Source organism: Perna viridis, chromosome 8 (assembly GCF_037379345.1).
Source record: "Perna viridis isolate PV_CMFRI_1.1 ecotype Kerala chromosome 8, ASM3737934v1, whole genome shotgun sequence".
NCBI classification, from domain to species: domain Eukaryota; kingdom Metazoa; phylum Mollusca; class Bivalvia; order Mytilida; family Mytilidae; genus Perna; species Perna viridis.
This window is the reverse complement of record NC_142452.1, coordinates 8,417,172-8,434,299: the sequence shown is the minus strand read 5'-3', so window position 1 is coordinate 8,434,299 and position 17,128 is coordinate 8,417,172. Positions and strand designations below refer to the sequence as shown.

Here is a 17,128-nt window from a genome sequence, read left to right as displayed (position 1 = left end):
GTTAAATGTTTGTGGTTTGAAAAGGAAACAAAATTAAAACAAAATTAGATGACGCTGGTATTATTGAAAATGAAGATTTTATTTTTCATTTCAAAAATAGAACATGATGGAGCCTTGGGACATAAACATTATTTAAGTAATTACATTAAGCCTTTACAGACTTATTCTAAATTTGATTCAGTGTCGATGGAAAAGTTTTCAATCTGACAAAAAATGGGATTTTTGGAATAATTTATATACCACCAGTTAATACTACCTATGCATCGGATGATGCTTTTACTGAAATTGAATTAGAGTTAAAAACATTCAGTCAAAACACAAATTATATTGTCCTGGTTGGTGACTTTAACAGTCGAACAGGAAACTTATTTGAATTTGAGATTGAAGAAGAAAATTCTTTCTTTTAAGAATTTTTTCTTTCTCAGAAAATGAACTTTCTGAACCAAATGTTTCAAATATTTTAGATACTGTTGGAGTATTGAAGGTTAGTAATATTAATGATACTGTCGTAAATGGTTACGGCATAAAATTAATCATTTCTTGTAAACTGAATAAAATGGTTATTTTAAATGAAAAAAATGGGAAATGATAAAATAGGTAAGCCTACCAGTAGAAATAGAAGTGTAATTAATTATGCAATTTGTAGTTGTTTTTTTTTTCTTGAATTATATAAATGGTTTTTATGTTGACAAACTTACCAAACTTTTCTTGATGTGCATTCACTTTTGTGTTTATGTATAAGTGATACAAATGTAACACAATAAACGTCACACACAGTGTAAATGAGACTTGTGAACAAAAAAACTAAGAAATGGAATAACTAAAAAAATAAGCTGAATATATTGATGTAGAAAAACTAAATGAATAAAGAATATAATTTCTGTCCTTGAACAAAACATTGACACTGTCTGCAAAAACGATATAAATGAATGTGTTAAAACCCTCAAAAGTCTTTAAATCTACTTTTGGGACTTATTCATATGACCCAAAAAAACATATGATGCAGAAAACAAACAAACGAAAGAGTTGTACAAAAAATGATCGTAGAAAAGCAAAAAGGATATAGAATAGAAAAAGTCGTAGATTGCATCGCCATTACGACTCAAACATTTTCAAACAGAGATTACGACTAATTGAAAAGCATTATAAAAAGGTCATGGACGAAAGCATTAGGAATTACAATATTGAGGCACAAAAGAAGATAAAATCTTAAAGGACAAAAAATCCAAAAGAATTTTGGAAATTATTTCATGGTCATAGGTCAAAGCCGAAACGCAATATTTCAATAGATTCTTTGTTTGATTTTTTTAGTGAATTGAATCAGAATAAACATAATGATGATTTTGATATAAATATCATATATGATGCTGATTCTGAGCATGATATCATTTTAAATGGTATTATATCTCCTGGTGAAGTCCATACTGTAATAGTAACAAATCACCAGGTGAAGACAAAATCATAAATGAATATATTGCATCGACTGCTGACTTAATGATTGATATTTATGTACAAATTTTGAATATTGTTCTTAAAGGAGACATGACACTAAAAATATCATGTTATTATTTAAACGTTTATATTTATATATTTATATATTTATATATTTAAATACTATATATCTTCGACAATAGCTTGTATATGTGACGCAGAGTAGTCCACTGATCTATGTATGAGTGCGATAATCGTGTTTAGAAAGTAAGAAGACTAAAGTTCTATTCGTTTTCTGTCAGCATTTCATTTTCGTTAGACATACATCCTTGTGTGGCGAATACACAACGACTGTGGCAACATCCCTTCGGCTCCTGCGTATGGAGTGTTCATATCACAACTCATACGTTATGCCAGAGCTTGCCGAAACTACATAGACTTTTGTTGCTACATGATTGAAGTCATCACTATAGAAGTTTTATGGTCGTCATCATGAACTCGTGGATCGTTATGATGTATCCATCAGCACCATGAAAACTGATTTATTCAACGGGTCATAGTTTTCCTTTCCTCGTTTGTCTACCCCGGACTTGACTTTTTATGAGCAACTCGGCGGGTGTTTCTAGAAAAGCAGAGGACGCTTACCCTACCGGTGCACTTGGTCCATGCTCCCAGTTTTTAGTGGAGTCTGAGTTGCTCATTTACTTTTGTTACTTTGTATATATGATTTTAGTTACTTTATGTTCTTTGTTGTGTATGTCTGTTTTCCATGTCTGGTCTTTGTCCCTGGATTACATTATTTTGATTACCGCTATAACCGTGGTTCCCTTGATTACTCTTGCATTCTATATTTAGGACTTGAACATGAAAGTGCAACTTAAATAGTGACACTGTGTATCATTCTTTCTTTGCCGCCGGTTTTCATCAATAAACAAGCCCGATAAATTTAGTAATGGCCAAGAGAAAGCGAGTGTGACTTTATTTTATCTTTACAGGGTTCGGCGATTTGTGACACAGGTGTCGATGCAGGTGTATGACTTCGATGTAATTGAAATATAATTGAATTTCTTTTGTCTTACCAATTTTGAAATAAAACAATTTACATGGAGACTTTGGCACATAACACAGCATATAAAAGGTGACCTTAGGTGAGTTAAAGGGAGTTTTTATGGTACGGACAATATTTTTATAGGTCAGTTAAAATATTCAATTTTAGCAAAAAAAGATTCAGTACACGGGGAAGCGACAGCACGAGACCCTTATGAATTGTCAAATAAAATTATCAAAAATCAATAAAAATAAATGTGTTCGTATTATCTTCTATCTGTACTTGCGGGGACTATATTACACTCCCTAGTATTGGTACACTGGAGTGATTTTAATATTTTCATTGAAGAGCGGGATCGGAACAGTTTAAATCTTAGAATATGACTTTAATTTACATTGTGCAAAAAGTTCCATCTTACATGACAGAACATAATGAAGTATTTCTATGAAGTGGTGTCGTCTCACTGTGGATAGTCTAGTCCTCATGCATGTAAAAGTTTAATATTTTGACATTGTTTATCATTTTCTTCTCGAAGTGGTAAAAATTGATACAACCGTTAGTATATATTCGCTGGCAAACCAAAACTTTCAATATTTTCACTCTCAGTTGTAGAAATTATGTAAAAAATGCTGAAGCCCCACAACACGGTCACGTGACCACATGGCTAATTATACTCGTATGGCCATTGCATCCAAAATTTTCAATTATAAAAGGCTATTGCAGAACGTCGAGATTGAGGACTTCAAGGCTAAACCACCTGACTGTTCTTGCAAAAACTCTCCATTCAAATATGGTCCTTCCGGTCACGTCATTACGGGAGACTTGTCCATCATCGATAACGAATCTCTGCGTACAATATCCTTTTTAAGGGTCCCAAGTACCATGAACCGCGCTCCATAAATTGGAATTATAACTTTAAAGTTCTTATGGATGCCGTGGAGGACTACGCAAGAAAATGGAAAAAACGAGGACAAGAAGACATTGATTCTGTCAGAGAGGTTAAAGGTCGTGAGGTCTTTAATTTTGAAACGATTGAAAGTTTTAAGTAGGTCAATGAGTGCCAATGCTACATTATTTTTCAAAGATCCCGATGTAGCAAAAACATTGTCTACTATACATGACAAATATGTTGTCGTACCAGCAGACAAAGCCCAAAACAAAATTGATTTGTCTGCAAAACGTTTTTTCATCCAATGTTCATTATCAGAGGTAGACGTAGAAAATAATAGCAGTGATAAGACCTATACTGCTACCACACTCTCCAAAGAGGAAATTGTGGAAAACCATAAATCTGTGCTATCCTCTTTTGGTCTCTCTACCAAGGACGATGACTGTCATTTACCGTCTATGTACTGGATTCCTAAACTCCTAAAAATCCATACAAACAACGTTACATAGCTGGATCTGCGAAATGTACCACCAAACCTCTTTCAAAACTAATTTCTATACTCACAGCTGCCAAAGAGGATTTGCAGTCCTACCACAACACTTGTTACTCCTGTAGTGGTATTAATTCAATGTGGATCCTGAAAAATTCCAAAAATCTTTTGGCGGCAATCAGTTCAAGACTATTATCAGAATATAAAAGCATTAAAACCTATGATTTTTCAAAACTCTGTATACTTCTGTTCCACATACTCAGTTAAAATCCCGACTTAAAAACATTATACATCGTTGTTTTTTCCAAAAAAGATGGTACACCTAGATAAAAATTTATAGTTCTTTTGTGGAGATTATTCATACTTTGTAAAAAATAATTTCAAATCATCTTCCAAATATACAGAAGATGTCTACAAAATGCATGAATTTTTAATCGGCAACATATTTGTCCAGTGTGGTGGACGCGTTTTTCAACTATTGACCAAACTTTACGACAAAGGTGATGACTTTTCATTCAAAATTTTCACCTTTCCTTTTATCTGTAGCAACATCCCTTTAGCACCTGCGTATGGAGTGTTCATATCACAACTCATACGTTATGCCAGAGCTTGCCGAGACTACGCAGACTTTTTGTATCGCGCTAGAATTCTAACAAATAGGCTTCTGTAGCAGGGTTATGTTGCTACAAGATTGAAGTCAACACTACAAAAGTGTTATGGTCGTCATCATGAACTCGTGGATCGTTACGGTGTATTCATCTGCGCCATGAAAACTGATTTGTTCAATGTGTCATAGTTTTCCTTTCCTCTTTCGTCTACCCCGGACTTGAATTTCTATGAGCAACTCGGTGGATCTTCTAGAAAAGCAAAGAACGCTTACCCTACCGGTGCACCTGGTCCATGCTCCCAGTTTTTTATGGAGTCGAGTTGCTCATTTGATTTTGTTACTTTGTATATATGATTTTAATTACTTTTAGTTCTTTGCTATGTATGTCGGTTTTCCATGTCTGGTCTTTGTCCCTGGATTACATTCTTTTGATTACCGCTATAAACTTTGTTCCCATGATTATTCCAGACTTATTGGAAATATCATACCTATTTTTAAGAACATTTTAGGAAGTAGTGCCGAGGCTAAAAATTACAGACATATCACATTAATATCATGTCTTGGAAAGTTATTTACATCTATCCTTAATGATAGATTAGGAGAATTTACCAAACATTTAGAAATTTTACATGAGAATCAAGCCGGGTTTAGGCAAGGATACTCGACAACTGATCATATTTTTTTCATTATATGCTCTTTTTTAATTACTTAGCGTTAAAAAGAACAAGTTACATTGCGCTTTTATTGATTTTTAAAAAGCGTTTGACTTTGTACATAGAAATTCACTTTAACATAAATTTGTCTTAATCAATATTAATGGCAAATTCCTTAGAGTCATTCAAAATATGTATGATGATGTAAAGTCACGAATTATTTACAACAATGATGTTTCAAATCTTTTTGCTTGTGATATTGGGATCAGACAAGGGGAAAATTTGTATCCATTATACTAAATGATCTCAAAACAAATGGCACAAAGTGTCTTAAATAAATTTCTCATGATCTTGAGATTGATCATGAATTGTTTGTATTCCTAAAAATATTTCTATTATTATATGCAGATGAATCTGCCAAAGATTTACCAGATCTATTAAATAAATTTCTGAGTATCGTCACATATGGAAGTATTAACAAAACATAAAATCCTTTTATTTTCAGGAGTACAAATTTTAAAGAAATTAAAGTTTATATTGAAGATGAAGAGCTTGAAATTGTGTGAAAATATAAATATCTTGAATTGGAAAAACTGTGCAAATTCATGAAAATCATGTCTCTGAAAGTCAATCATCCGGGTTGATAGTGATAACTGTTTATATATTTTAACTTTATTTTGTACTTTTACACATACAGGGGAGTAGCCAGACTTTATTTGAAGTGGAAGCCCAAATTTCGGCAAGTGATCTAGGGGACCGTTCGAGACCCAGGTAGCTCCAGATGTTTGAGGGTTTTAGACCCATGAAAGTTAGTCAATTTATGCTGAAATGGCTTTAGTGTGAGATATTTTGGGGGAAATGTTTTTTTTTTAATTCTATAGTACCAGCAGTGACCGTGATCAGGATAAACTTCAAATGAAGAAATTGTCCTCCCCAATTTGATATTTTGTATCGTTTTAAGAGTAATCAAGGGAACCAAGGTTATAGCGGTAATCAAAAGAGTGTAATCCAGGGAAAAAGACCAGACATGGAAAACAAACATACAAATACCAATTTAAAATACCAATCCCTTTAGCACCTGCATATGCGTATGGAGTTTTCATATCACAACTCATACGCTATTGCCAGATCTTGCCGTAACTACGCAGACTTTTTATTCCGCGCTTGACTTCTTATAATTAGGCTTCTGGGACAGGGTTATGTTGCTACAAGATTGAGGTCATCACTACAGAAGTTTTATGGTCGTCATAGTGAACTCGTGGATCGTTACGGTGTATCCATCTGCACCATAAGCACCGATTTGTTCAGCGTGTTATAGTTTTCTTTTCCTCTTTCGTCTACCCTGGGCTTGACTTTTTGTGAGCACCTCGACGGCTGTCTAGAAAAGCAGAGGACGCGTACCCTACCAGTGCACCTGATCCCTGCTCGCAGTTTTTAGTGGAGTCCGAGTTGCTTATTTAATTTTGTTGCTTTGTACGTATTATTTTGGTTATTTATGTTCTTTGTTGTGTGTCGATTTCCATGTCTGGTCTTTGTTCCTGGATTACATTCTTTTGATTCCCGCTAGAATCTTGGTTCCCTTGGTTGCTATTTGTTCCTTACAGTGGTCTCGGAAATAATTGTATCTAGACTCGGGTTCCATAGTTAACCTGATTTTTAAGCTTTTGAAAAAAAACCTATTTATGCAACATATTCTCGACTCGGGTTCCATAGTTAACCTGATTTTTAAGCTTTTGAAAAAAAAACCTATTTATGCAACATATTCCTTCAACTATCTGATACATTTTAAATAAAGAATCAGTTAATCAAGTTTTGAAGTCATTATTGCAATCATCATCAATTTGGCAAATCGTTATGGAAACCCCATTCGTATCCTGAGATTAATCAACCTTTGAATAGGTAAATGCTCCCCATTCTGGGATAGTACGCCTGAGTCTGTATGTGTTCCTTCTATGAGGATTGTTTTTATCTGTTTTATTTTCAAGCTCTTATAATGATCTTGGATCTGTATTTTATGCATGATACAAAGTACAAGCAAATAGTAAACGTTGACATTTGACCTCTTCGGTGTCCAAAATCTTTACATTAGCTGACTTATTACCCTGAAAACCGTCACTTCTATTCATCATTATTATTGTGAAAGTCTTTTTTGAAACGACAACTGGTCCACACACAGTATACATTGTATGTCACTTTTTTTTCAGACAAACTCGATCAGTTTTGATCGAGCTTTGACAAATTCAAATCATTTAAAAGAAGTCTATATGTTATCTTCATGAAAATGGGATCCAGAGTTTCACATTTAAACCTGTGTCTTTACTCAATGGGGACATAGTAAATCAATCAACAGCATAGAACCCCCCTTACGTGATCGCTTCCACTTATAAAACCACATCGTCTTCTTTCTTCTTTACATCTCTTTATTTTAATTCATTTCATTTCTTTTGCAAAATGATGTGGATATAAGGCTTCCGAGCTTCCGCCTAGCTACGCGCCTTACCTGTAATGTATTTGTCATGTTGTAAACATCAAAATCTCTGTAACTATGTATTTAGTGTATGAGAATAAAGATTCATTTATGAAGTAATTTTATATATTATTTTGGGTATAATAATAATTTGTTCGAATAAATAAATGAAGTAATGAATTAATTAATTAATTTAATGACAAATAACGTATAACTGGGCCATAGACCTCTGTCTGGGCGGCCCAAAATTATAGGCAGAGGCGAATCCGAATTGTTAACATTCTACATATCCGGTCCAGGATTATAGCGGACCAGACAACGGGACAATTTGCCTTTATTATCCATCGTCCGGATCATTTTTTAGTGTTTTGACTTGGTTTTACTTTTGGTGGCGATAGTACGTATGTGCTCAAGGTACGAGTTGACAATGTATTTCCAGTCGTTACTGCTCGGAATTTTACCTTGACCGGATAATGCTACGATGACGATAGGATAAACTCTTGATGATTCCGAATAGGAAGAACGGCGGGAATAATTTGTTTCATAACATGTACAAACTGTACCTGTGGTTACATAAACTTTATACAAAGGAGGCGGTCAAACACCATGCCAGCGTCTAATAATTTTACAGTGAAAAAGAGGAGAACCCCTAGCACAGAATCTGATAATCCTGCCTCTAAACGACTTAAGGTAAGCTGACTTATTTACTAGCTTCCAAGAACTTTTTCATTATTGAAAATGAAAGATTGTTTTCATAAAGAAACTACTTCGATACCATTGTCAGTCGTAATGTAAATTAAGGGTCAGTGCTCACTCTTTAAGAATTGAAACTTTCAGATATTCACAAACTCGTATTGATCAATGGATAGATCGGAGCTTTACAGCCCAAAGAGTACAACCAATAAAATCGAGGATGAGCGCCATTTCTTTATCAAATGCACACTCTATAATAATTTGAGTGATGAACTCTTTCAGTATATTTCTAGCATTTGACAGAACTTTGATAACTTGGATGAATATAATCATATTCACAATTTTTCTGGCTGTTCACACTAGAAAGCTTGTCTCTGTTGAAAATCAGTGTGCATTGCCTCTCTCAGTGAGCACCATGAGCTGTAGCATACATTTACCCTCTTTATGAGACTAGTAAAAATAGTCAAGAACATGAAAAACCCCCTTGGCATAAAGGGGTGGGGTCAGATGATATTTGAATTGCAAGTATATGCTATATTTTTATTTATTTTTCAACTGCAAACAAAATCAGTAATTTTATTTAAAAGTCTGCCTTGTTAAATAATGGGGGAAATGTTTTTTTTTTTTTCTCTATGCATGAGTTAAAAAAGTTTGTTTCCAAAATCCTAGTTCCATCCCCTTTTATCCCCTAGCTTTCAAAATGGTCGATAACTTTGTAGCACTTTGCCGTACTTTAAATTTTTAACCCTTAAGGGCATCTCTAGCAACATCCTTTTCAGTTTTATCGGGTCAGATTAATTTGTACAGATACTAGAAATAATATGAGGAAGGTGAAACCTTAAACACCCCATGAAGAAGAAATTATTTTTGTCAGTCTTGTAATTATTAACTTCCTAAATGGTAACTCTGTTGTGATATACATTGATATACATTTAATTGTCCTTACATATTCTCCTAATGTCATGGTCTGAAATATGTATCGGCCGAAATGGCTGATTTGGTAAGGAACCATGGGTTGTCAGAAAGTTTGTCTGAAAGTTCTCTGAGTAAGCTGATTACATCATTTTTGTAAACCGTTGGGTGCAATGTTTTGACCATCCCTAGATGTATCATGGAAAAGGCTAAGATTCAATTTGTATTAAATCACCGAAGCAACATGTACAATGTAGTTAATGATTCGGAGACTGGTGCAGTTCTCAATTGCATTCATCAAGTATACAAGAATGAACCTGCCATGATGCTGATTTTAAGCTCCTGATTTTACATGCACCAACCAGATATTAATGATTTTTCTGGTCATACACTCTTTGAGACATATAGATTTCCCCTACCCACGATACCTAAATGCACGCTAAATGCTCACCAAATGCATGATAAATGAAAATTTCTATTGTGTGATTAAATACACAATAAATTATGCTCCCAGTGTGTGTTTAAACACACGATAGACGATAGGTGAAAAATAATATTCACAAATATTGATGAAAGGGAAAATAAAAAATTGAATTAATGAAAATATATAAATTAATAATAGCAAATAACATAAAAAAAACAGTTGAATCAAGGAAATAATCAAGGTAAAAAAATAAACAAATTCAAACAAACACAAAATGATGTGTAAAAGCAGGTTAAACAATGCACGAACGCTAAAATGGGATGCATGAACATTTCAAGGAGTGGAAGTATACTGAACCCAGTTGATAAAACCATTTAAACTCCATTCGGGTACATTACAGTGGATGGTGGAAATATTTTACACATATTATGTAATGTAAACAGAATTCAGACGCAACTGACAGCTGCTAATTCTGAACTTTAAAAAACACATCATACCACTTCTTTTAATAAGTAAAAAAATAAAAAAAATTGAAATTAAAGATTAATTTACTGTCGTCTATACATGTACATGTAACTGTTTCTACTAATTGTACTATTTATTTGAAGATTAATGCTACACAGCAGCCTGCCCCAGCAAGATATGATAGACCACGTAGAAGCCTGACTGGGGGACCTACCATAAATCATGTCATCAAAGTAGATCCAGTACCATTGAAGAAAAAAGAAAATATCCAAAATATAGAACAAGTCTCAGACAAAATTAACAAGGTTTCAGATAACAAGAGTGATGAGAATTCAGTAAGATATGGATTGAGAGGTCTAAATATTAGTTTGTTGTTTTATGAAAATGTCTTAATTATATAAAAAAATGTCTTCCTGAAAGAATTGTCTACTTTTATAAAGTACTGGACGCTGCATAAGAGACTATTTAGTTCATATTTTCTCAGTTTTTGAAATTGGGACCAGCCCACCAGCCAATGCTGGTAAAAAGTGTGGCAGGCTTGCAGAAATTTTGCTTCATAGCCAGTGTATCCTACATAGAATTCTTTTCAGTTTAAGGGTAGGTTCTTGCTGTCTGAAATTTTGTTGGCAAAGACATTTTTTCCCCTGCTTTTATTGTCATAATATACAAATATATATATACCACTGTGCTGTATTTGTAGGCCACACCCATTATCTTTGAATTCTATAAAGCATGGGATCAATCTCCTATGCAGACCTACATGTATAGCAGTTTCCTGATTTATATCATACATGTATCACTCCACTAGCTTATGAACTCTACCATACAGGGTGTGAAAAAATTCACAAGGCATGAGCATACACATAACAAATCCACCAAGTAGTTGCTATTGTACTGTACTAATTGGCATATACATTTGTACATCGTAGAGGCTGGGTTTAGACTGAGTGTGGCAGAAGTGCAAAGCTTTAAAATAGCAAATATACCCTCTGTGCACAAGATTGACCAGGGATTTCCCATGCATTTAGTAACAATATGAAATCTATTCTGAGAGGCACAATGGGGATCATTTATAATGAAATTAAGTTTTGAAATGTTAACATATTAATTTTCACACTGTACCAATTTTTACTATTTTCACAGTGGACAGAAAAGTGCAAAAAATAGTACCAGAAAAATTAATTTTAAGCACTAAATAATGCTAACCATTAATTCCTGCCAATATATTTGCTTGACACAATCAGCCAACATTAGCAACCGCAAAAAATAATATGTTGACAGTACCAAAAAATTTGGTAGACTTAGACTGTAGACTGTACATGTAATTGTATGTGTTCTTTGCTTGGCAAAGCCTCATATTTTGTACTGTTCCTAAGCTTCAAACACATATAGGCTGTATTTTTCTACAATATCCTTCACTGTTATTTAATATTACAGCTAAGAATATTGTAGAAAAATACAGCCTGTTTACATTTTTATGTTCTATTACCATATTTACATACATGTATTTTATGTTCTATGTATATTGCTTTCTATATATCACATACATGACATAAATAAATTCTAGGATATGACAGACTATGAAAAGATGAGGTTGAAGAATCTACAAGACAATGCTGATTTCTTTGCTAAACTTGGAATCAATGAGGTTGGTACTACATGTAACTTTGAACAGCTTTCATGTATGAAACTACACCATTTTATTGGTCTCAAAAGTCTTGAATGAAAACAACAAATGCTTCTCTTAATAGAAGAAATTCCAATGTGTAAAAGAAGTTTTTGTACCTTTTTCTTCTAGGGAAAAAAATCAGTTTCCTGCAGTTGTTATTGTTATGCTACATGGCCAAGCCACTATCACCTAGCATGTTTTTACTGCATTTGTAAGCATTGTTTTATGACCTATTGTTCTCAAGGTAGACTACATATATGTTCAATGTGTTTGAAATACATGTATCCATTTAAAATTAGAAGCAAGGATCAGGTGCACAGGGAGGGAAAGCATTCACTACTTTCCTAGGGACACCTACCGAGTTGCTAATAAAATGTCATATAAAACGTAGATGATAGAGGAAAGGCAAACTATGAATTGGTGAATAAATACGTTCTCATTGTTCAGATTAATTGTATTTCTAGGTGTCACCACGAAGTGAAGGTTCTGAATGATTTTTGTTGATTGTTTCTTGTACTATTGAGGAATTATGAGCAAAAAATGAATCAGAAACAAGCATCTTTCTTATAATGTTTATACATTAAAAGTTTATGGATCATTTCAAATATGGGTCTAAAATAGGGCTTTTTTGTGGTCAAAATTTTGTTCTGTGTTAAATATTATATCACATCTTTATTTGTGGTTGTATAATGGTATGTGATGTCATCTGTGTCCATTTAGTTTGTATACACTTGGTTTTTGTGTGATAACTAGAATATTTGTTGGTAGATCTATATGAAATTTTATAGCAAGGTTCCAAACCACAAAAGAAAGTTTGGTATTGAATTTGGGGGTTGTGACCCTACCATTTTAGAATTAAGGTACCGAAACAGCATTTCATAGAATTTACATGTATATATCTATGCAGTAAAATCATAGGAATGTCTTTGATATTTTTCCACAATATTCTGTACCACAAAAGTCAGAATTCAACAGTTTAGAAATTAAGGGCCAAAAAGGGGCCTGAAACAAAAACTTTCTTTATGTACAGACAATTACTTGAATAAAAGTGAATGGATCTTGTACAAATTTTACTACCAGGTGCCTTACCACAAAAGAAGACTAGGATTGATTTTTAGGGTTATGACTTGAATTGAGTAAGAATAAGAGGCCACAAATGGGCCAGAAATAAGGTGCCTTACTTTTAATGAAAGGTTGGGATTGATTTTGGAGGTTTGACTGGAACCATCTAGGAATAAAGGGCCAAAATGTTACAGCTTTGTTTCTGATCAAATTCTTACTCTGTATCAAACATCAGCTGGATTGTGTGTCCATACTTGCCCCAGCTGTTCTGGGTTTGACCTCGGTGGTTATATCAAGCTGCAACATGTGACACATTTTAAATAATTACTTATGAATTACTACATATACATGTGATTTGAATTCCAGGCAAGAGAAGAAATTCGTATCAGTTCAAAGACAAGTACTACTCAGTTGAAACCAAGACCAGTCAAAAAGGAAAGGTAAGGTCAAATCTCAGCACACTTATTGAATTATTCCATATACATGCATTTCAAATACATGTATATTACATTTATATTAAGATCTAAAAGAAAAATTTCCAAAATTGTATAATTGTATGTGTTTTTTTTCCAGTTAGATTTACATCTTTACAAGATGATAATATTTTTCATTATTCATTATTTTTTAAATTTTTTTTTCACCTTTACAAAATATTATTTTGGTAGGCTATAAAAAATTAAAAATACAAATGATATATTTAAAAAAAAAAACAGTACCATTTGACAGCAAGCCATACATGTACATCTCTCAGCAAACAACTGCTGGAATGATATTGTCAGTGACATAAATGTTCACACTCCCACATAATAATTGCTATTGGCCCACTTAGTCAGTTAGGTCAGAATGGCTAATTGAATAATTTTTCTATTCAAATTTTAAATTTGTACAGCAGTAGAATTGACTTACCTTTATTATTACACAGTACATGGACCACTTGCCTAATTAATTCAGGATTTAGAATAAATCCTTCTTTGAATTTTAGGATAAAGTTGCCGGCAGAACCTAAAAGAGCAAGTTTACGTTTAGCTAAGTTGGATCCTGATGGGTCCCCATTACCAGAGGAATACCTGAAAAAAATTCAACCACCTGTAGAGGAGCATGTAAGCGTGCTATAAATTATGTAATGATTAAATGTTATATAGGAATTTTCTGAGTATGCTGTACAAAGTAATAGCAGTAGCCTTACAGTTGATGTAAAATCAATCAGTTCTATGTAGGAATTGACAGAAATGTGTTATATTATGTACTAAGTGGTCCCTAAGTTTGGTATATACTTCAGTTTGACCTTGTTAGTCATGGTGATTTTTATAAAAGACACCAAAGATTTCGATGACATTTTAAGCTCACCTGGCCAAAGGCCATGTGAGGTATTGCCAACACTTGGCGTCTGTCGTCGTCGTTAACAATTTTACTATACTCTTTTCCTGTGAAACTACTGGACCTATAAGAATCAAACTTGGTATAAATGTTCCTTGGGGTATCCTGCATAGTACTGATGTTGGGATTGTGATCCGTTGAAAAACATGGCAGCTGTTAATAGAATATAGGGGTTAGAGAGTAGTTTTTCTCATATATCTCCAAAACCATTATGTTTAGCTGAATTCTGATGCAAATAAAAGTGTTCAGCATGATGAGATCTATCTGCATTCAAATTTTTGTTTAAATCTGTTAAGCTATGTTGGAGTTATTGCCCTTTTTCAATGTTTTTTGCTATTTTTAATGTTTTTTCATACCTGTAGCCAGGGGGTTCGAGGGGTTCAAACGAACCCCCCCCCCTTGAAAACCAATAAGCACTATTAAACTCGCAATTCAGATTGAAGTCTGACTATTAATGTCAAGATTTTGGTTGAGTTGAACTGTTACTCATTCCACGTTTTTATTTGAGTTTATGTCAAATGGTTTGTAAACTAAGCTCGGTCATATTGGTGAAATGATTTAGTAATGTTGATTATTCCTGATGCAGATTTTGTCTGGCATTGATTTTCTTTTCTATATCACATTACGATTTCCGGTAGATTGCTGAAGCGCAAAACCTTATTTTGGGAAAACATTTCATTCATCAATTTTAAGGACGTATTTTGAAAATCTTACTTACATTAAATCATAAAGGCGTGAAGGGAATACAGTCATATCTAAGATCTTATCACCTCTGTTGCAAGTTCAGCGGAGAAGTTTTAATTACAGTTGCAAAAAAAAATATAAGACGTTCAACAAGATTTGACACCTCAAATTAATACACATTGTTAAACGTACCAAGACCCTTATTCTACCATTACTTAAGATATGCTGTAATAAGCAGCTGCTAGTCTACTCCTTCATACAACATATTACTAGCATTGGCCCATGTTTATCACAAACCATCATTGTTTGGGGAAAAAATTAAGCCATGCTTTTTAACAATTTAGATTGAAGATTGGAATTGATATAGTAGTCACCAGAGCCTTTATATTTATAAAGCCTGATAGCATCTGCAAATTATCTTATACTACCACAGTTAAATAATCCCATTGGCAAACCCCATTTAGGTTCAATGCAGATAGTTAGGTCCATTTTACAGGTATTGTAATATATCAAATTCAATTCTACGTTATTCACCCCAATAAACAAACCTAATAAACAATTTTTACTGTGAACTTAATATGCTGTTTAGTGATCCAATTAAAAATAGTTGACCTCTAACCTCTTATCAGTACCTGTTTATTTCTAAGCAACCAGTCTTTCACTGTCAATATATTCAAGGTGTCTATTAATTTACTAGACGCATAATAAACTTTAATGTTTATCTGGAAATGAAAACCCTGTGAGGCTTTAAATATTCATTGATCATAGAAATGAAATAAAAACAGGAATGTTGTCATCAGATATATTCATGCAGATCCTAGCAGATCCAAATATTTACAAAAAGGGGGAAAATAGAGAAAGGGGTTCCATGCTATCATTTGCCACTCATCTTTGGGCCAAGTGTTGTTCAAAAGGGTAGCATAAATCCTGTAACTATCCCAACGTATCACTCACTGTATCTTGTATTTTTATTATGATTACCGCCATGTGACGTCAGAAGCCCGGAGGTGACAATTAAAAATGAATCATTGCTTAGATGATAGCACAGGAATTTTGATAATGCATTTCCCGGGATGGTGTCGGTCTGTTGTCTAGTGATATTGCTTTTTGTAATAATCATTCTGTTGGGCTTTTTGATCATATGTGTGAAGATAATAGCGGTGCGGGTGCTCCAGGGCATTAAAAGTGCATAGCTAGTAACTGCACCAGACATAGTTGTCGGAAGTATATTTCAAGACTTTGGCATTAATGTTTAGGTACGTGTGTCTGGGAGTAGGCCCCTAAGACACTAAGCACTTTAAATGACACATAGGTGTCTATGCAGTGACTTGTTGCACCTGAGCTATAAAGCTTTTCACTTGAGGAATGTAGCTAGTTGAGAGGGGCATGTATGAAAGGAGATTAATTATTTCAATGATTGTGGCGGCTGAAGTTTAAATAATTTGTGAGACAGTTTCGACCTGGAGGTCGATAAATTGAATTTTGATTTTGAAAATTTAGAAACTGGGAAAAGCCAAAACAGTAGTTTGTTGTTCAATTACCCAGTATGTCGGAGAGCATTATGTTCATTCATTTAAGTGTTCCATGTAAACCGACATCAAACCTTAACATACTACGCAAACTGGCGCACTGCTACGATGCATTATAGATTTGGTGTGTGTTTCTGGTAATGACCTTCGTAATCTGAATGGTGAATTTAAGAATTAATCAAAGAGTTTGGTGAATTTAAGAATTAATCAAAGAGTTTTGTATTAACCATTTACAACAATAAGCTTATGTTTAGATACATTTGAATTCGGTCTGTATTTCCTTTCATCACACCCAATTTTTGCAATTTGACTGTTATTTGCGGCGTAAAAATTCAAACGATCAATATAAACTGATTCAGTACATGAGTACTTTGAATTCAAATTGGGAACTACCTCCAGTGGAAAGAACCTTATTCGGCAGTAATTTAAGGCAAACAATATCACTAAGTCAAGTGTAGAATTATTATAATAAATATTTTAAAGGTTCTTTAAAGCTTAATCATAAATAAAGTTAAATATGTAAGCTATGAAGTACATAGCATACTGAAACACACAAGCATTACATGGTACATTTGAAGGTACATATGTCAGTGATTAGTTTTTTTTTTTCATAGCTTTCATTAGTATTACTCTCATTTGTCTGTATATGTTAAAAAAGGGTAATTGTGTAACTTTTGCATTAAACAACTATATTAGGGGTCATTATAGAATACTGTTTAAACTTTAAA

General features: G+C 33.6%; 1 protein-coding gene across 1 annotated transcript in view; it reads left to right on the top strand.

Moving 5' to 3' along the window:
• Positions 1-8,037: 8,037 nt before the first annotated feature.
• Positions 8,038-17,128, top strand: part of LOC148609183 (WD repeat-containing protein 76-like) — a 29,742-nt gene continuing 20,651 nt past the window's right edge. Inside the window, exons 1-5 of the mRNA XM_088540441.1 lie at positions 8,038-8,275; positions 10,223-10,414; positions 11,647-11,727; positions 13,177-13,250; positions 13,793-13,910. Coding sequence (XP_088396567.1) covers positions 8,192-8,275; positions 10,223-10,414; positions 11,647-11,727; positions 13,177-13,250; positions 13,793-13,910 — 549 coding nt within the window. The 5' untranslated portion in view covers positions 8,038-8,191. The remainder of the gene's footprint in view (positions 8,276-10,222; positions 10,415-11,646; positions 11,728-13,176; positions 13,251-13,792; positions 13,911-17,128) is intronic.